General features: G+C 38.9%; 1 protein-coding gene and 1 long non-coding RNA gene across 4 annotated transcripts in view; both read right to left on the bottom strand.

Moving 5' to 3' along the window:
* The window catches only part of kaznb (kazrin, periplakin interacting protein b), a 110,243-nt gene that overhangs the window by 69,022 nt on the left and 19,617 nt on the right, over positions 1–21,604 (bottom strand). For all 3 annotated transcript variants that reach the window (XM_046075868.1, XM_046075866.1, XM_046075867.1), the window contains exon 3: positions 18,442–18,599. In XM_046075868.1, the coding sequence (XP_045931824.1) occupies positions 18,442–18,599 (158 nt within the window). The remainder of the gene's footprint in view (positions 1–18,441; positions 18,600–21,604) is intronic.
* Positions 9,977–13,137, bottom strand: LOC123987202. The gene is made up of 2 exons (XR_006829064.1): positions 12,942–13,137; positions 9,977–12,307 (listed from the first exon to the last, which is right to left on the bottom strand). It is a non-coding gene; the product is annotated as an uncharacterized LOC123987202 (long non-coding RNA).

Below are 21,604 nucleotides of genomic sequence, written 5' to 3'. Positions count from 1 at the left end.
GGGGGGGGGGGGGGGGGGGGGGGGGGGGGGGGGGGGGGGGGGGGCTGAGCAGTGCTGAGGACAGATTAATCCATATCTGACGGAGAGCTGTTTCAGTACAGTGTATTGATAAGGAGCTTATCCCCTTGTCAGTGTGTGTAAAGGCACATCTGCAGGGCCTATTGATTAAGAGACTCATCTCACTATCATGTGTTCCCACTCCAGAGGACAGTTCCAATGAATAGCAACACTCACTCCATCACCTCTTTATTGCCGTCCTCATGCAGCTACTTTGTATGCACGCCAATACACTGTACACTTTTTCCAATTTCTTCACATCGACAGTGACATCCTCAGTCTGCTTCTTATCATAAATGCATATTTCAAGAAAGAAAACAGTAATATTGTCCAACTACTGTCTCAGTAATGTCTTTAAGCTCAACGTTTTTGCAAAAGATGACAAAACAAATCAAAACATTTTTAAAACTGACAACATAATAGAACGAAATTCTTGTTTTGTTGTTACAGATACAGTAGCAGTCCAGTGGCCACAGGAGAATTCAGAATTTTTTCAAGACCTACAAGCCGCAGGAAATGAATTACTTTCTTTGTTTGCTAAAGCTCATACTACAAGATATGAAACTTGTAAGGGCATGTTGAAAAATGAGCAACAAGGGAAGCAGAGAGAAAGATAAATAAGGCAGAGAAATGGAAGGGCACGGAGACAGTGCGAGGAAGACGAGGTTGGAGCCAAAACATGTTAAGTTGCGAAGTCGTTTATTATATTTCAGCATTTATCTTTGCGAGAGAGAGCCATGTTATCAGAAGGACTAAATTGAAAGACATTCAAGCGTGCAGTAGAGAGTCGGTAGAAGGAACACTGACGACCAGACCGGCACAAACTCTCTCAGTATTCTAGGCTTAGCATACTGTTCTGCATGGAGAGCCTTTCACACACATATATGCACCACACACAAACACACACACCTGTACTCACATACACATGCACACACAGAGATAGTTCAAACATTAAAATGCAAAAGCAATTAAACTGAAGCCACAACAGTGCCGAAGAAGTGCCAACCCAACAGTAGGACTTTGATTATTTTAATTAGAGCAATATGGCTGACTCTTAATATAACTGAAGGAAAAGAAGGATCATTTTCCAGACTGAAAACGTGTTTTAGACTATAACTACAGTTGGAGAATACGACTGCTTTACATTGCTTTAGTGCAGAAGGCCAATGCACTTATGCAAATGTATTTAGAGAGACAAACTGTGCTGATGAGATCCTTTTGTATTGTGTCTTTTATTTAATGGCTCCAACTTATTCTAATTGGAAATGTATGTGATTTAAATGTGTTTAATAAGCTGGCTCCTGCAGGAGCTTGGAACTGCATTAATCTGCATGCTAAATTAGTTTGTCTGAATCCAAAACTTGCCTGGCTCAGGGAGTTGAGCTCTTGTAAGGGATTATAACATTAATACTAAGATCCATGGAAAGCGAAACAATGTAATGTTCCTTTCTGTTTCTAAAAATTGTACATGTGGGCAAACTAATTACCATAGTATCATTTAACAGTCATGCTAAATAGATGAAGTATGTTTCCTTGCAGACATGTCCCTTTGTGTTTATTGTCCTTGGTGCTGAAACTGTTTGTTGTTGTAATTTGTTTGTGCATCTAATACACCTCTGTTTGAGTGCTTTGTATGTGCAAACGGGTAAACATGTCTTTCTGTATGTATATATGATTCCTTCATGGAAAGGAGAAGAAAATTAAAGCACACAATCAGATGAAGTAAAGAGGGACTGAAGCAGGCAGGCGAAGGACAAAAAGAGACTTTGTTGATCACCATAGCTTAAAGCCACAATCAAAGGCAGTTTGTTTACAGAGGATAACAATCACGTTGGATTTCAATTCTTCAAGACCTAAAAAACATCTTTCATTACACAAACCTTTGAAAGCTTAACGGTCCCCCTGCTACTCCCTGAATGGACATCCCATGCCTAAACATAAACTGCAGATTAGGGAGAGAGGCTGGAGAGTACAGTGAAGAGCTTTTACACTTAAATACACAGGGGTTGGTACACCCTCTGTTTGAAATTGCATCACTTTGGATAAATATACAAAATGTTCTCCACCCGTAACCCGGCTGAAATGTATAAACTCTCATTCTAATGTCACTTATAATCCAAACAATGTAATGGAACATGCATTAAAGTAAATTATACTGTAAAATAACACCTATTACTTAACACCTATTATAACCTAAATCTACCCATTTTCTGCTACACTGTAATATTTTCTACCTTACATTATCCCTTTCTACTCAACTTCCCTAACTATACCACGGGGAGCCAAATACGTTTTGAAAGAAATGTCATTGCTGCCTGTATTATGTTCACCTGGAATGTTTTTCCATGTGGATGAAAATCAAGCAGCAACTATTTTGATAATCGATGATCGTTTTAGTCATATTTTAAACTATAATGCCAAATGCCGGTTCCAGCTACCCGGATGGGAGGATTTAATGCATTTCCTTGTATGTGGCGTTTTCATTCATCTTTAAATGACAACATTAAGTGAATTCAGACTTCGAACTTGACTCTGTGGGTGATTTACAATGCATAGCAGAAACATTAAGCCTCATCTTGCACCCAAAGAATGACAATTATAGCTCTTTTCAAAAGCACCTGACTGGCAGTTTATGTAAGGGTTGCAAGAGGACAAGCATCACATTAAAATGTCTTCTGTTTAGTTCATTAAAATACCATCTGCTCACTAAAACAATCACCTAGATTCATGACAGAGCAGAACTGAAAATTTTAAGACAGCGGTATTAGACGATGCATGATCATGCATGCTGATAGGCTTTCAGCTGCGATCCCTGGAAACACGTCCTCACTGAAGCAGTCAAACCGCAATAAGTGGAGCATCCAGGCAGTGCAAAGCGCTGCAACCAGCCGGCACCGCACACTGACAAATTCATACATGGAGAACCGCAGGACAGCGTAAGAGGATTCCGAGTAGGAGTCGAGAAGAGCAATCGTAATCATACTCATGAATACTAACAAGGCTGGGAAAGAACAGAATAGCACATTAAGAACATGATTCATTTCACAAGAAGTCGTACACAGCACAATCAAACCAACTGCTTCTATATAAATAATTGGCTTAGAGAAACATGCTGAAATTGGGTTTTCATTATGAGCATTTGTGTTTGACATTTTTGATCCTATTTCCTGCATTTACACTTAGCAACACTTCCTCAGTAAATCTTTCCATTTTAATATTTGTGGCCTCTTTATGCATTTAGTGTTCCCTCTTGTTCCCAGGAAGTGATGAGATGAAGCAGAGGGGTGTTAATATATGATATGAATATGGTAAATTGAGTGAGAACCATGCGGATTAGAGCTGAGTGAAGCATGATTTATACAATATCATGCATCCAGAGCACAGAGTAAACACATTTAAATGAAATAAATATGAGAGACCATAGGAGAATCCCCACAGATTTAAGCATTAAAGTTCAACTTTAAGGTGTGACTGCTGCTTCTCTAAGCATAGGGAATCATATCTGATAATGTGAAGGCATTGCCTTCTGACAGTAGCATTGAGTTAATGAATGAATGATTTTATTTGAGGATTATAAACAAATATAACACTGCACAGCATTAAATATCACAGAGAATGAAAACACACACACACACACACACAGATTGAATAAATTGTGTACCTAAAATAACTTAATTATCTACAGTCAATCTCATGTTGACTTTGTGATACAGAGCAATAACAATTGCTATGAGAATATACACTAGTTTGGTAAATGAAGCTTGTCTTGCTGTCTTGTATTGAAAAGGAGAATATTAGCAACTTTTCCTCAACCTTCTATAAAATATAAAACATCTGCGTGTTAATCAGTCATTCAGCCTGATGCATCCCAAACTCTTACTTTATTGAAACAAGTTTAAAAATCTGTCCTCAAGGTGAAAATATTTTGCTAGTTTCTGACACACATCCACATGTCGGGAGAATTTGCTATAATCAAATGTAATTTCCTCACTCTGTCGTGTTTCACAAAACTGACACTCTAACTAATGTCTTATTAAAGTGATTGTTTGTTGTCTTCACAGTCAGCAAACACTACCAGCACTGGAAACACATACAAAGAAAGACAAGCAGATCAAGCCATCGCAAGCATACACTTTAACGCAATTCAGTAAATCGTAAATAAATCCTCAACATTTAGTGCACATGATGGTGTGAATGTTCTCATCAATGATATATATAGGATCAGTATCCAAGGAGGGTAAAATCAAGAGCAACTGGACTTGGTTTACAGGTATTTGAAGACGTTTCACATCTCATCAAAGAATTTGATCAGAACTGAAGACCCCTCTTGGATGAGAGGTGAAACGTCTTCAAGTACCTTCAACCAAGTCCAGTTGCCCTTGATTTAACTCTCCTTGGATAACTACGACCTGGATGACTGATAATCAATACAGACATAGGAACAGTAAACATGTTAAAGTCACAGTAAGATGAACATGATTTTTTAAATATGATTATTTAACTGCGTAGAATTAGTGGAAATGGAAGTGAGGATAATTGAAACAGGAAACCACTGACTCAGGATTACAATCGACCCACCGAGCCTTAAAGTGTACAACACCGCTCCCAGAAATTAACCGAAATTGAGGAAATATATTGAATAATCATAACAAACCAAAATAAAATGCGGTCATGTCTGATGGACTTAAGCAGTTTGACCTAATCTGAGTTAGAACTATTTATACCGACCACATGGTGGCATACTCTTAACAGGGCAGCAGAACAGTGAATCACTGTGTCTGGACCCACGAGACAGGTGTAATGATGGGTAAAGGGTCTAATCCTGAGCACCAGTACTGAGGTCTGGTGGTCTATAACACCCTGCATCTCCTGAGCCTGATTTACATGGCGGCATTACAACCAGATAGCCTCTCTGTTGAATTGCATTTCTCCATATTACATGACCAGATTACATGATTGTGTCTCAGAAGACCATGGACACTGTATGGTTCACAATCAGATGGAGCAAGCTTCATGATCAAAAAGATTTAATTTATTATTTCTGGGTAATTCATATTGAATTACTGTATTTGTTTTGTTACCATCGCTAAAACATACAATAAAAATAAAAAAAGATTTAGTAAACTCTTAAACAGCAATGAAAAAATGTCACATATTGTCTCATTTTCTTATAAATATGTTATATTATTTAAATTTTAGTTTAAATTTTAGTTTAAATACAATAACAAGTCTTCCAATGTTGTAAGATTATTACAACTGTAGTTATTTTTTCTTACCTCCAAGGCTAATAGGTTAAAAATGTCAGGTTCCAACAGAAAATCATGTACATGCTATACATGATTGTGTGAACAAGATCCTCTCTTAAAAATCTCTATCATTAGTTATAATTATACATTACTGCTTCATACTACTTCTTTAAGTGCACTTTCTCCCAAATGTCTGATTCCAATCTTTGGACTTGTTCAAGCTCAAACTACAATATGGGCAAAAATGTTGATTGAACAGTATATTGAAGGGAATACTAGAGGGAGACAGACTATAGATATCTACCGAGATATAATCTAAACCTTAACAAGCCATTAAATTCCGAATTACAACCAAGAAAACAGCTGAATCCCAAGAGTTGTGGTATTTTTCCTACATTAATGAATTTGTTTTTGGAAGTTGTTTTATCAACACACTGAAGTAACTTAATCACAACTACAAACTCTTCTAACTATACAAAGGCACATCACATTAGGAAGAATGACAGAAGCATTTTACATCAGTAAAATTTTTCAAAGAAACATGAAAACGAATAGAGCTCCAAAGCAGTTGAATTATCAATGGCTAACTGAAGGTTGCGGTCAAATCAAAAAACCTGGACGTGTGTGTTGGTTAAAAAAAATGAAGGTGTGTGAAGCAGCTCTGGGCCAGATGCCCGCCTGGCCCGACTCCTCAGAGCAATTGCTTCTGGCAGGGAATCAGATAGAAGGGAGAGTCATTTATATTTCCTGCACCACCCCACAAGCTGTGGAGGCAGGGAGCATTTAAATCTTGTCTAAGGTCAACAGGGAACTCAATGGCTTTGATAACAAGAATCCCATCTTTGATTTCACACTCTTCTCACCTTTGCAGAAATTCTACCTTTGATGAGGGGTTGTGCAAAAAGGTTTTAAAGTAAACAAGACGAGGTGGATGACTGCGTATAACTGTGTTTAGGAGGCAGAGCTGACACATGGAAGAAGTTGAGATAAGGGAAACAAAAGGCATACCAATGTCGCTCCACTTCACATTAATGTCCCCACTCATGTCTGCTGTGTTTTCTCATGAATTATTCATTGTGTCCTGTGGAGGCGACTCCAGCAGCCGCACCACTAGGAAGCTCACCTACAGATGAATGCTAAATAATGGACTAATATTGTAGATTCAGATTCTTTTCTCTGAATGGGTCAAAACAGAATAAACTGGAAACTGGAAGGTGGGCTCACATTTCTGCTTTGAAAATCTCTCCAGGAACTTGAAGCTTTCTGAAGTTGGCAGACAAAGTCATAGGAGGACATGCAGCCACCTCTGCACCAATTCTCAGAATCCTGCACAAGCAAGCCAATCCAAGACACTTATCCACATCAGCCAGACACAAACAACCCTGAAACAAAGGGGCTGAAAAGAGTACAAACACTGTCTGTCACTCAAGGGGAGATTGACGGGGGAGAGGGGCACTTTCATATCACCAAAACTTCCACTGAAATTGAGGTGAACACCTTTGATCTGCAGAAAGATGCGTGTAGTGATCCAGATCAGCTTTGTGACAGTGCCCAGGGTTTCCATAGAAACATGCGCGCCCTGAACACACCAGACTTAAACATCCTGAACCGCATCAACAGATGGTTTCCTGGGAAGGATGAAGGATGATGAAGTCTCACAATCTGGCATGCATCATTTCATCTGAAGGAGGCCATATTGTCATCTTAAAAATATCCACAGTGAAAGTTTGATCCACTGAACGATACCACCGTTATTTACAGAAGTAGCATTTGTTTGATTGGATGAAGGATCACCATGTGTGTATAATAACGTGACGGGGTCTGGGAACAACGCAAAAATGAATGCCTCATGGCATTTGAAAAACAATCTCATCTGCCACATCGGGAAATATAAATCTACAGTCGCTGTATGCCTACATTCAGGTTTGCCTACTCATCAGCTGTGACAGATGTGTTTTAAAATCTTCTCTGCGGTCAGCTCCAACACGGCCATTTTTATGTGCAATCATCAATCTTTTTTGTTCCCCTGGTGTGGGTGAGTGGATAGAAATGTGGAAGCTGGTGAGGGACAACTACCGGCTGAAACTGCAGTTTAAAAAGAGCAACCCCAGCTCTTTGAAGTCCAGCCCGCTTCAGCTCGCACTGTAACGCAAAGGATGTAAAACTGGAATAGATGCAAAGGATTAGGGTTGGACTAATTTCTAAACAACAGGGGAAGAAAAAAATTCTCAGAATGAGGCAAGAGATGAAAGCTGTGGTTTCCTCCAACATATTCAGGTAATAACGGTTCTAACAACCCAAAGATACTTACAGAATAAAGACAGCCACATGTAAAGATGACTTTATAAAAGATAACCTACCTTTTCTGCATGGATTGGGGCTCATGGATACATTTCAGGATAGGGCGAGATTTTTGCCTCAATCCCTGGAACACCTATGTTTCCTAACTGTATCTCTTTCTCTGCATCAAATAGTTTATTAGTTCATAATGTACCATATCTGAACTGATCCATTTTCTCACTAACAGCTGAAGGATAACCCTAACCTCACTGGATCATTAATCCAGCCTTCCAATCTATTTTACTTTGGGCTCAGGCTCAAATTGCTCATTTAGTTCTTCTGTGGTCAATAATGAATTAAGGTAGATCTGCCAACATTGTAATTGAAATGACTAAACTGGTAGCTTAGTGCTTTGCCACAGTCATCTATGATTTCTGGCTCATATGAAACTTTTCAATTTAATTGCTCTTCACAAGTAGCTAAGCTTTCTTTTAAACCCAGTGACTCTATGAAATGCACATTGTATGAAGAGTGCTATATAAATATTAAATGTTAATACAAATTAACAAAGTCACGCAGGTTTATGCTTGACTTAAACTGTGGAAATAGAAATTTTGAGTAAAAAATTATAACAAGACATAGTCTACAGTCATCATAGCGGCTCTGTGAGGCATTTTTTTAGTTTCAAACTAAATGCTAACATCAGCCTTCTAACATGTTCAAAATTACTATGTTAAAATGCTAATGTTTAGCAGGTATTAATGTTACTTTGTTCACCATCTAAGTTTAGCATGTTAGCATGGATATGGCGCCGCCACAGTGGCTATTCGCAGCACTGCAATGTAGCCTAAAAAGCCATTAACAAAGAGATGTGTGAAAAACTTACAAGACACCCGTACTGCAAAAAAGCTTATTACTTTTATATTATGATTTTTTTTAAAGAGGTCATATTATGCTTTTCCCTTTCATAAATTTCATAAAACGAAGCCTTCGACACACACAGGGTGAAAAGAGGAGCTGCAGCAATGTGCAGTATGACAAAAATATAGTGTTTTTTGAAAATGAAACCATGAAAACCTGTTCTGGTACAACCCCTAAATAAGATTTTGAAGCTGAAAATGAGCATAATATGACCATTCGGTTTTACATTTGCAGAACTTTCGCAGAGCCTACAACAGAGCCAGGGATGGGCTAACGGGTATTTTAGTTTCTTGCATCCAGCTCTTATAATACCACTGCAAAGAGTTGGGGAATTTCTGTACTAAAATGTTACAGTCATTGTCTAGTAGATGACCGGCTGGTGGTGCTATATGAAAGGTCAGGGGATCACCAAAGCCATGAGGATTAATCCTCTGGGTGCAGTGGGTATCATGTCAATCCATCAAACAGTTGAGATTTTAGAAGCCAAACATGTCAACTTCATGGTGGCACTAGAAAAAGTAGGAAGATAACCAAAGACACTAGGATACATCCTCTGGTGACCATGCATGTCTGCACACAAATTTAATAGCAATTCTTCCAATAGTTGTGGAGATAAGTCTGGACCAAAGACGGACAGATCGTCATTGCCATCAGAGCCATGGTGCTTACAAAGCAGCCAGGTTTTCACTCTGTGTAAATTATTTTTGCATTAAAAGATGCAAAAATCAAGCGGAACAGAGGTGGACAAGGTCAGCAGATCAGCATTGTTCTGTTGCAAATTTTTCAATCAGTACTATAATTGCTTAATGTTCTCTGAAGGTAACATCTGGCCCACAAAGAAACAATAAATTATTCACTACCAAGGCCGCTGAAATCTCTGATAGGCACTCAGGTGAAGTACTTCTGTGTGTATAGACTCACACAGACCGAGTTTCTGAGGTGCCGCTGTGTTTGCGGTGACTGACCCGCACAGCTGAGTATTTGCTCTGAATTGAGCCACTCTCCCAGGCTGAGAAAAGGACTCCGACTTTAAACAAATAGACAGTTGTGAATTTTTAGAGAATTATGGCGAGCAATGTCTCCTCTGCCACGCCATCATCAGGACGCTATTGTAGCCCTGCTGACTCCTCAACCAAAGTAGCTAATGCAGTGCAACGTTCCACTACATCAATTCACAGCTTCCACACCCACCGAAATGCATTTGATTAGTCACCGCAGCACAGCAACGGGGACATAAATAATTCATCTGTGCAAGTGACAAATGAGGCAATCAATTCTGGGACAGCATTCAAAGAGAAACTATACAAATCCCCTCTAAATTAATTTTCTGCCTTTTATTGGCTGTGGAGTTGAAATTTTAATGCTGAATTCATCAGATGTTTTTAACCTGACAAACTAAACCATTTGGTGTCAGAAAATGTTCTCAAAGGATATACACAACATACAAAACATCAAGGTTTCTTGACCAACAGTAAGCCTTGGAGAGTTCTTTATTCTTTCAGATCAGTAGTAAAAGTTACAGTGTCTTGGTGAGTTGCCTTGCGTGAACTGCAAGAATAGCAGGCACTTTGAAATGAGAGACCAGACATTAAAAGAGAACTAATTTCATATTCCATCTGACAGTGGAAACACTACTCTCCATGAATGTAAAACCCTCTAGATGAGCCGAGCTCCTCTCTGTGGGATGAGATCACACTTGACTTTGACCTCTGAGAACAAAGAAATCTAATGCATGATCTGAAAAAAAACAATTATTTTGTCCGTCTATGGTGGCCTTGTTGATGATAAGGGGCCTGAAAGCTCAATCCTGCTGCGCAGACAAGATGAATTAAGTACTGAGACCAGGATTTGAGTATCAAATCTGAATTTGGATCATATCCGGGTATTAAATCTGAATCCTTTTCAATCTCTTATTGTGTGTCTAATTAGATTTAGCTTCCAACATTTTTAACTAACTAAAGTTATAAATAATTTAGCTGAAAGTTCCCCAATCAGTGATCATGAGAAGGCAGACACATCAAGTCCTATAAATGACAAAATGTGGTGTTTTTCATGCCCTCTAGGACGACACAATTTGCGTTATCTGATCTGACACCCCACCGAAGACTGGAGATCCCAATTCAGAACTATTAAATTGATCAGCTTAAAATATTGATATGATATGCAAGAAACTTTAACTGAGAGATTGTTTTGAAGTTGACCTAAGGCAGCCTGCTAGATCATTTCTCTAGAGAAGGTTAGACACTTTGTTGAACTACGAAAACAAGCAGTTCACTCATGGTTGTAGCACAGCATTACTGAGTGATGCTTCTTTTGCCTCATAAATGATCTTTGTAGTACCAACACGCTGCGATAATAATTCAGGCCAGGAATATAATGTCAGGCCAATCTCTACACGTTCACAAGAGACCAGGTATACTGAAACCATTTTGTTGTTTTACTGTTTATGCCAGTAACATATGTTTTAGTTTTATTACAAAACACAACAATGCTTCTAAAAAGCATCAAAAACAGTTCAAAACAGTCAGGGCTCTGTTTCAGAAAGCAGGCTTAACAAACTCTGAGTTTATCCCTGAGCTCTGGGTTGATTGAGTCTGAGGTGGGAAACTTTGAATTTTTGGTACCAGAACAGCTGATCAGAATAAGTTCAATCAACTCTGAGTATGTTGAGCCTGATGGAAGCGCGTGCGTAGGGATGAAAGTCATCATCAATGGAGCTCCGATACTACAATTCACCATGGCAACGGGTAAATAAAGTCAGAGCTTCCATTTTAATGGGGTGGTCTAGAATGCGTGCGACCGCGGACCCTGATAGGCTCTAAAACGCAGAAGTGGAAGGAGGATAAATGCGTTAACATTATTAGGCTACTATACAGCGTTGCTCAATCATTTACTGGACTTTCCTTAATGAATGAAGTGCTACAGCCCATTACATTCGATTTTAAATAGGAAGGCCATATTTATTAAGCTTTAACCCGACGGGACTACATGCTGGTGGCAATTGGCTACCTACCCAGCAAGCAATTTCACGGTTAAAAGATGTCTAATAGACACCTAAACAGAGCCCAGGCGTCTAGGCTAAAACAGGGCTGAATTTGGGCTGTCAGTGAAAGTTTGTTAGACGTCTAACCATAGCCCAAAATAGCCTACTCATGAATTAGACCACTATTGAACGGCTACATATAGACATCTAATAGACGTTGAAAATGGGTCTAGGCTAACAGGGCTGTCAGTGAAGGTTTGGTAGACGTCTAGCCCAAAAATATTCTAGTCATCAATTAGACTACCATTGAACGGCTACATATAGACGTGTATTAGATGGTGAAAATGGTTCTAGGCTAAAAAGGTTGAATTTGGGCTGTCAGTGAAAAGTTAATAGTCTAACCATAGCCCAAGAATAGACCAAATACACAGCTTTTGAATGACTACATATCTACCTCTAATAGACAACAGAATAGTGGTTCACAATAGTGATTGTTTTTACTTAAACATAACAGGTTCTCATAAATGGTAATCTGTCCAAACAAATTAAATATAAAGACTTTACTAAGAAAAAGGATTACAACATAGACAACTTAAGATAATACAACATGATGAAAATATAAAGGAATTATTGATACAATATTATTATAAATACAAATAAACAATTTTAACAACATGCGGTAATAAAAAACATAAATGAGAAAATAAATTGGTTGCTACATCCAAATCTAGATCTTCATCTAAGCTGCTACTTGATGTAGCAAGAGCATCAGATGGGTCTCTCAGTTGGCGCCAGTCTCTCGGGTAAATGGGATCCATAACTGTTGAATATGTAAGAATATGAATATAAGTAAACATTATAATTTGACTATGTTCACTGTCTTCCCATAAGACATGACTACTATCAACAAATTTAAATGAAAATATAGTATATTTTTAATTATCATACTAATGAAGGTAAAAAAAAATGTTGCATTAGAACAACCAAATAGACAATTGGGAAAGCTACTTTTATTCTTTTGAGAGAGCTATGTGCTGTGAACGTAAGTGTTCTGTTCTGAATATTTATTGTTGTAACATTACTTTGCTGACTATATGCTGGATAACTTGCAATAAATATTTAGTGTCAAAAGTCAAAAACTCATATTTTCATATCATAATGATCTAACGTTAGTGAGTAAAATGTGTGGCTTTCATTACAAAATTACAATAGGTAAGGTTGCACATGTTTCATGTTCACCCTCTTTGAATTCAAGAGTTTTTAAGGGCACGAGGAAACCTGTGGGTATCATGGAGTTAACGTTACAGTAACGTTAAGTTACACTTGCCTGCAGCATGTTAAGTTAACCACAACGTGCCTTACTATACACTGTTACCCGCTGAAATATCCCGGTTCCTACACGTTAACATATAATTTATATAAATAATGAAGACATGTCAAACAAAGATACTTACAAGACCAAAGTAAATGTCTTTTCGCTTCCAGTATTTGCAGTAAACTCTCGCCCGTTGCTTGCTTAAAGGCCGCCATCGTAACGTATCCCTCGTTTAAAACTGGCGGATGTGTTTATCGCGAGATCTGGCAACTCTGATGTATACTAACTTTCAAGTCTCGCGTTGCCAGTAGTCATGTCTCAGTAGGGCTACAGCTGCCATCTAGCGGTTGAAAATAGTAATTGCATCTTGTTTTAAATTAAAATGAAAGTGCAGTTACTGCAGTGAACGTTACAGCGAAAATAAAGATAATTTAAATGTTTCAAACGTTTACTTGCATTTGATGATATGATGTCACGCACCTCAACAGCTGCATCGGGTGAAAACTACATGTAACCTATTTGGTCTGAAAGAGGGCTACAGCCAAGCCGTTGATATTAGACCACTGATTGCCTCTATTTCGCCGGGTGGGCTAAAAGCAGACTACACGTAGCCTGTCCAAATAAGAGCTCAATCGTGGCTACAGATAGACCATGTCAATTTAATGACACTTAATATCGTGTAGATATTGACATTGCAAAAATAATGGGATATCAACCATCTCACGTGCTGCCAGGGCAAAAATCCACTTTTAATCATTTTTGACTTTTTTGACTAAAAGTGGGCTACAAATAGCTGGTCTATCTACGAGCTAAATCGTGGCTACGCACAGGCTGCACGTAAATCATGTGAAAGAAATGAAACAAAAAACTTTGTAATCACTGTAGACCTTGCTTAAATAATGTAATATCATACACATTACAAGTTATTTTGGCAAAAACGTCATGTAACCACATATAAAGTTATTGCGGCTAGAAGTGGGTTCATAGCCGGACTAAATCAGGTCTATAGTAAACCTAGACGGTGAAATGACAGCTATTTCTTGCTGTTATGAAAATAGCTAGCCTACCTACCATAGATTAAATATAAGAGACAGTTTACTCGTGAACCTGTGATTGTAAAGTCACACTCACACCCAGCATGTTAGCCTATGAATTATTTTTTGCAGTGGAAAATGTGTCTATAGGTTCAAACTGACTGTAAAGTTTTAGACGTTTATTTTACATTAATAAAATCTTGCTCTTTTCGTATTTTATTAATGCTGTAAAAACACATTCAGACTATCAGCAGGTAGGCTAATAATGGAAAAACTCACATTTGAACTTTATTTAGGCCTGTTTGTTTCAGCGGCACCACAGTCATCCTCACTCAGAAATAATCACAATGTCTCCAGTTGATAACCACGATAGGAATGTTCCAATCTGTGCGACTAGCCTACAATATGAAAGATTACTGTTCATTGATCAGTTTTATAGGATACATATTACACAGGGATTACTGCAGTAGCCTAACGTAGTCCACAGTAAGTGTTTTCAGTGCAACTGTCCACAGAGTCGCAGAGTTATACCTAAAGATGGACATAGATTGTATTCTGTGCTGAGGATAAATCCACGATGTGTGGAGATCTGTCCATACATTGACAACAGATTGATCATAAGAGCGGTCATGTTCAAGAGTTGTTGTCATGTCAAGTTTGGGGGGGGGAACTAATAGCCGATATAACTTTCAAGTGCATTAAGATATGTGCTTTGATATCGACAGAATGAATGAGGAAATGAAACTTTGTCAGACAGCCACCTCAAGCTCTGCAGGAGGGGAGGAGTCAGAGAGAAACTGACAGTTTTATCCTGTGAACCTAACCTCTTCCCGAGGAGGTTAGGTTCACAGCATCAGTGCCGGAGTTACTGATCTAGGGATTATCTGATCTCGCTCTCTGAAACAGAAAACCCAGAGTTTTCCTCATCTCAGGTTTAACATACTCAGAATTTTCACTAATCCCACTTTCTGAAACAAGCCACAGGTGTCTTCAGCTTCAATAATTTGTCAATAGCACTAAGGAATAACAGGAATATTCATATCTATAATTTTGCACCTGGCATTTCCAATTTCAGAGTGGACTTGAAGGGAAGTTGTGTTATGTTCTGCCTCATGGCTGATCGCTGGTGAACAGGGTTAGGACCCAAATGCACACACGGAGCAGGTAATGTTGAGTTGGTGAGGTTTATTCCCAAAAAGGTGAAACTTACAGGTGGTTAGGTGTGTGCAGTCCACAAAAAACACAAAGCACAAAAATCCAAAGTCCAACAAAAGTAACTAAATCCACGAGAAACACTGAAAACTACACAAAACATCCAAAGATCCATCCACAATGAATTGGCAAAGAGTGAAAGACAGAGAACCACTAAAATACACAGGTGAGTGAGAAACTAAATACACGCAGGTGAAACCACTAAGACAATCAAGAACAGGCACAGGAAGTAAAATAAGACAAGAGACACTAAAACAGGAAGTAAAGCTAACTGAAACACACAAGGAACTATGTCACAAAATGAAACATAACACAGACATAAAAAGTAACTAGCTGACAAAAAACCTACAGAACATAGAGACAGTAAAACAAGACTAGAAAACACTAATGAACTCATAAGTAAACCTGACTAATAAACAAATGACCAAAGTAACACATAGGCCTACTACAGAGAAAAGCAAACACAAGAGCAGGGAATGAACACAGAAACAAACACAAAACATACCTAACCAACTCAAACCCGTGACAAGTTGTGATATTACGTTGTACTCGCAGGATTTTTTACTAACCATCTCACTTGTTCATAAAACATATTTGTTGTAATTTGCGGCATTTATCTGAACTTTCATTTTCATTTTCTCCTTTTCAGTGTGCTCCCTCTCAGCTCCACCTTTTCTTATTCTCTCTCTTTCACTTTCATTCCACTGCTCCCAGAAGCCGAACAGAGACTCCCAGTTTGGGACAGAGAATCTCTCTTTTGGATATTGGCTGTAGTCTCGGAGTAAACAAATGTATCGCCATAACAACTGTCAGTCACATGTCAGCATCCCTTGCTGATCTGTCTCGTCCTTTTGACAGTTGAGAGCAACAAGCCCCCAGCTGACAGGGGCCTCCATTTGGCACTCCTTCGAAGAAAAAACTGGAGAACATGTAAAGGTTGTGGGTGTACCACCTGACACAAACAAGGCCAACAGGCAGAGAAATCTGTCATGCTGACTGGTGTCTGAGCGCTTCACTTAACATGGAACTACTGGCAAACTTATTTTTTTCCAAGTTCAACTTCTTGGGGAGATAATCGGCACTCCGTCCACGGCCGAGGTTCCCACTCATCCATCACCTCCCAATGCTATATTCTTGACAAATACAAAAAACTGACTTGGGGCTAACAATCTTTCACTCCAGCTTGCATAACACCGAGCTGAGGTGAAAGAAATGGCCTTTTGTTGAATTACCTTCCCTTTAATCAATGACACTGTGTCGAGAAAAAAAAATATCTCCAGGTGAATGGCGGGGGGGGAACTCCGTATCCATCATGATGGTGCTAATGGATGACCCAAATGCATCACTGTGTCAAGATTCATCAGACATTCATCAAAATGTATAAGGAATATAAATAAAAGCACAAATGGTAGCAACACTATAAAGATGAATTATTATCTCATCTGAAGCAGAAAAGAAAGAGGAAATAATTTTATTACTTTGGAACTTTTTTTAAAGCAAAACATGCTAAAACACAATTTTTTGTTTTGCCTGTAAGACAAAAATTCCTTGGATGTAAATACAGCTGAGATCTTTGCACAAACAGAGGCATCATGGACTATAAGGATTAACACGGAGAAAACCCAGCCGTCAGTTGTTCACAACATTGCTGAGGGCGCCAACGTTTTCACATTGTAGGACTGGTATAGTGAGAGGAATTCATGGTAACTACACTTCAGTGGACAAACATGGGTCAAAAATGAAATCCTGCAGTGTAAGTTGTTGTTGATGATACATTCAAGACCCGTAGCCAGGATTTTAGAAAGACTACTAAGAAAATTTTGATTAGAAAAGGAAGTTTTATGATTTTTTATTGGATTTGTCATTGCTTTATTCATAAAGTTTAGTGTTTAAGTTTATTGTCTGTAAATATTATTTCCCAGCATGACAGCTTAAATTGTGTTTCAAAGCCTTCCAAACAGTACCAACAACACAATTATAGTATTGTATGAAAATGTAAACGCAGACCTCTGGTTCTGCCTTGTATGCATTTATGGTGTCTTATAAACCCATCAGAGCTGGGCATAGTTGTATTTATGACACAGTTATAAAACGGTAATTCATTTATCTGTCTGTTGGCTAAAGACACAGTAGCTGAAAAGTGACAGTTACCCTAAACAAGTCAATTCCTGTTGAGCCTCGCCAGACTGCACAGAGCAATCTGTGTGAGACAGCATTGCTTCTGTAAACCTTCTTCTAAAAACACTTAAAAAGAGATCATTATGGGGAAATTCCTCTTGTAATACTTACTGACCTGTCCTGCTGTGTGAATCTGGAATAGGGATGAAACGATTACCGGTTTAACGGTAAACCACGGTTATTATTACTGTACACATTTTAATTACCATGATAACCAGGTAGGGTTAACCATGCTATTATAATCTCACGGCAAACACTGTCCAGCGTCTCCCAGACTCAGGCGCGCATGCGCAGAATGCAACGTGGGTTTGTTTGGGTCAATGACAACATGGTGGAAGACAACGCTGCAGAGATTTTTCAGTCACTCTGAAGTCCGGTCGTCTTTTAGTTTTTATGAGAGTGCTGAGGGAAACTTGATTGAAGAAAATAACCTTACAGTGAACGTAGGGTGAGTTAACTTTTAGCTTTGGTTTGTCTCTCTGACTTGCTAACAGCATATAAACTGAAGCTCTCAGTGTTGCTGCTCTTTCAAAGACGCTACAGGTTGTTCTGCTGCTGTGTTCGTTGCGTGTTGGCAGAGTCTATTCGTCCACTGCACATGATAAAACGTTACGCAGTTTAGTCAACCAACCAACCAACCAGTTTTTATGCAAACAAAATGGCAATTGCATTTGTAGTTTTCAATATAAAACTTGTTGAAATGGTTTCAGTGTGTGTATCAGTACATTTTAATATTTTTACAATACCGTGATAATACTGATAACCGTGATAATTTTGGTCACTATAATCGTGATATGAAATTTTCATACCGTTTCATCCCTAATCTGGAACTCTCTGTTATCTATCAGTAAGTATTAGTAATTAATTATCTGTCCCAGTTGAATCACAGTAATATCTCTCCTCCGGGCTATTCATTGTTGAAATTCAGTTTAGGTTTTTAAAACATAAATATCATCACACAAGACACATTACTCATGCTGTTCATATTGTATATACTGCATATATCATATCCACTTACCTCCTGTATGTAAAAAACAGTAATATATATATATATTTGTAGACAGTAAGAAATTTTTCATCTATTTTGTTGTTTGTTGTACACTGAGAGTAATGTAAAACCGAAGTCAAATTCCTTATTTGTCCACACATAGTTGGCCAATAAAAGTGATTCTGATTCTAAATATTGAATGTAGTCTGGGATGGCAGAGGCTATACCTGAGCATCCATGAGCAGATGTCTCATCAGCGCCATTGACTTCTTTAAGGTGTCCCTCTCTCCCGGGATGAAGGTCTCGTCCTCGTCAGCCAGGCTACAAGGTCTGGTCACCATGAACTGAGCAATCTGGTCGTTCAGGCTGTTGAGAGACTGGACCGCTGCAAAGGAGCCAAAAGAGAGTTGGGTGGGTGAGACGTAGAACCACATGAAAGCACATGCTACGGCACAGAAACACAAGCATTCATGACGGTCGATCTTTGGTTTCCTCTGCTTCCATGTAGGCCAAGGAGCTCCAAAGTTTGTCTCCTCTCTCTCTAAGGGGATTTTTGAATCAGACTTGTGTGATTTCCTTTATCCATGGCCATAGTCGAGCAGTTTCCATTGTCCTCCCCTTCAGAATAATCCCTCGTTTGGGCAAGCGGGGCATAATTAGGCTAAATCCATTACCAAGACACAGAAACTCACATTCAACCCATTATATAATCATTTTTTATGGAGACAGTCCCAGTAATAATGTCTATTCTGCTCAGTCAGAGGCTACATCAACACAATATGAGGCTTAGAAATGTCTTTGTTTCTTAGAGTTTGCTCAGAGGTCTCCATTAAGCTCTGTGGTCTGAGCCCATGGGTGGTACTGTAGAAATGTCTGATCAATAGTGAAAAATGTCACTTAAATATACAGGCTTCAAACCAATGAGTGATAGAAGAGCATTTATCAGAGCAGCCCTGCAGATGTGGAAACTAACATACAGCTTATAGTTATTTACATGATCAATTCTTCTTTGGATCCTTTAAGTTAAAAGCAAACAGTAGCCTGCCAGCGGGCCAGAAATTACTAAACTCAACACATGGAGCCAAACACTTCTTCAAACCCACATCCGTTTATCTTAAATTCAAGCTGAGATCAACAAAACAAGTTTGTGATTGACTGATTTATTGATTGACTGATAAAAACCTTTATTTACACAGGGAAAACTTAGGGAGAGCATGCTTACTTATGCAGGAGTGCCCCATTTACAGGGATATACAAATAATAAGCGTTTAGTATAAGAACTAGTTACATGGTAAAAACACAACATTTAAAAATAAAACAAAAATAGCTAAAAGAGTCAAATAACTGACAAAAAGGACAAAGATTAAAACATTCACATTCAATTTGTGATTGAGGCAAATTGTGAGACACTTATTATTGTGACAAGTTTCCAAAAATATTAAATATGGCAGGTTGAATTTTTGGGGAGATCTGTGCAAAATGAACAGAATATTTCCATTTGACAGAGTCTTGGGTTTGAATAGTTCACTCTGGTAATCTTAAAGCTTCAATGAAGATTTGGAACAAGCAGATACAGAATATACAGTATATGATACTGCCAGTCAGACAGTGTGGACTGAAATTATTTTTCCAACCTTAAAATTATTTAAGGGGAAACAAAAGGTGGAACTGTATGTTAAGTCATAACTGTTTAGACTGTGTAATGTCGGAAAAGCCAGGAAAGAGACAGATTATTCAATCTTTTCTCCATCCAATAGTCAAAAACCCAAATTTTTTAAATTTGTATTGAAATAAAACAGATATAAGCAGTAAATATTTGGCATTTTACCTGATAAATTACCAAATTAATAAGTTATCAAAATCATTGTTGATTAATTTTCGGTCAATCGACCAGTTGTGTCAACATAAGTCACCATGGAGATGGCATGTTTGAAGGAGGTTAGGACACACTTGGCTTCGAGTCAAGCATCACTTTCTCTCAGTGCCAGTGAGCAGGTTGAAAGGTCAGTTTGGGGCGAGAGCGACTGAGGCAACGTGTGACTCACTGACCACAGCCAAGGTCAGCTTTTCAGCATTACGATCAGCGATTTATGGCCACACACCTTCCAGCCTTGTCTTGAACTGCAACGAGCATGGCGAAAAGAGGCATGTTTACGAGCACACAGCAGCCCTGCAGGCAAAGCGGCGTACATCAAATGAGCGCAGGGTGGGTGGGTGGAAGAGGGGGGATAAAATGTTTACAACAGTGCTGACGATTGGATTCTAATTTCACATTCAACATTTACAAGGTGTACCTCTCTGCCCCAAACTCGTCAAGTAATGGGCACACTGCTGCTGAAAATGACATGCTGTCAAACTTGGAGAACAGACACACCTTCTTCCCCTCTCTGCTCCACTTTCAATTTTTATTCAGTCCATTCTGTCACACACTGTGATACATGATGGAGAAGACAGGTGGCTTTCTATAAAAGAAATGTTACGTTGACCATCCTAAATATGTCAACACACCATATCACAATAAAAATGCCACTGCTCCTGGCTATAAAGCCATAAAGCATCACAAAGATATGACAGACACAACACATGATGTTGAATTTTGAATTTGTTGAACGATTTGTAATAACTGCTTGCTTCTCACTCATGAAATTATAACAAATGCTGATACTCTTCTCCAGGCTGCTGACATCAACGTCTGACAGCTGTGAAGGTGTATCTTGCATTTGCAAGTCTCCAACACCACCTGCAAGTTTAAAATTTGTCTGGTTTAAGCAAACCAGATGAGGCAGCAGCATGGAGATGATTGCACCCCAGTCCTCTGCTGAGAATATGTAAGTGAGGAAATGTGAAGCCATGTATTCACACTGTTGATCAGCTACAATAGCGAGTTTAAGAATTCAAAATGGCAAGCAATACAAGCACAGACTTCATAAGCAGCACATCCCCACAATGAGGAACATATTTAGGGTCCTAGCTACCCAATATGATCCACTGGGACTGCTAATTCCCTTCGATGACCCAAACCTCCCTGCTGACCATCTGCAAGCCTGGCGAAATGGGAACAAGAGCTCTCCAACCTCAGCAGCATCACCTTTCCCCGACGTTATGTTCACTTGAAGATGGACAATAAATTAGGAAGAATCATTTTTAAATGCTTCACCACACGTTACATACACCTAGACGACCTTGCTGGCCTTACAGAGGTTCATAGCCACGCGAGGGCCACCATCTGAAATGCTCTCTGATCAGGGAACAAACATCCGTGGTGCAGAGAGAGAGCGGAGAGACCTGTGTAAAATTGAAGCCAGAGCTACAGACAAGACTGGTAGATCATCAGATTTTCTTCAGGGTTAATCTAATTTCAGTGGCACATGGGACCGTGAGATTAGATCG

Source organism: Micropterus dolomieu, linkage group LG18, assembly GCF_021292245.1.
Source record: "Micropterus dolomieu isolate WLL.071019.BEF.003 ecotype Adirondacks linkage group LG18, ASM2129224v1, whole genome shotgun sequence".
Taxonomy (NCBI): Eukaryota; Metazoa; Chordata; class Actinopteri; order Centrarchiformes; family Centrarchidae; genus Micropterus; species Micropterus dolomieu.
The sequence above is the reverse complement of the archived record's forward strand: the minus strand, read 5'-3'. Positions and strand labels throughout refer to the sequence as shown.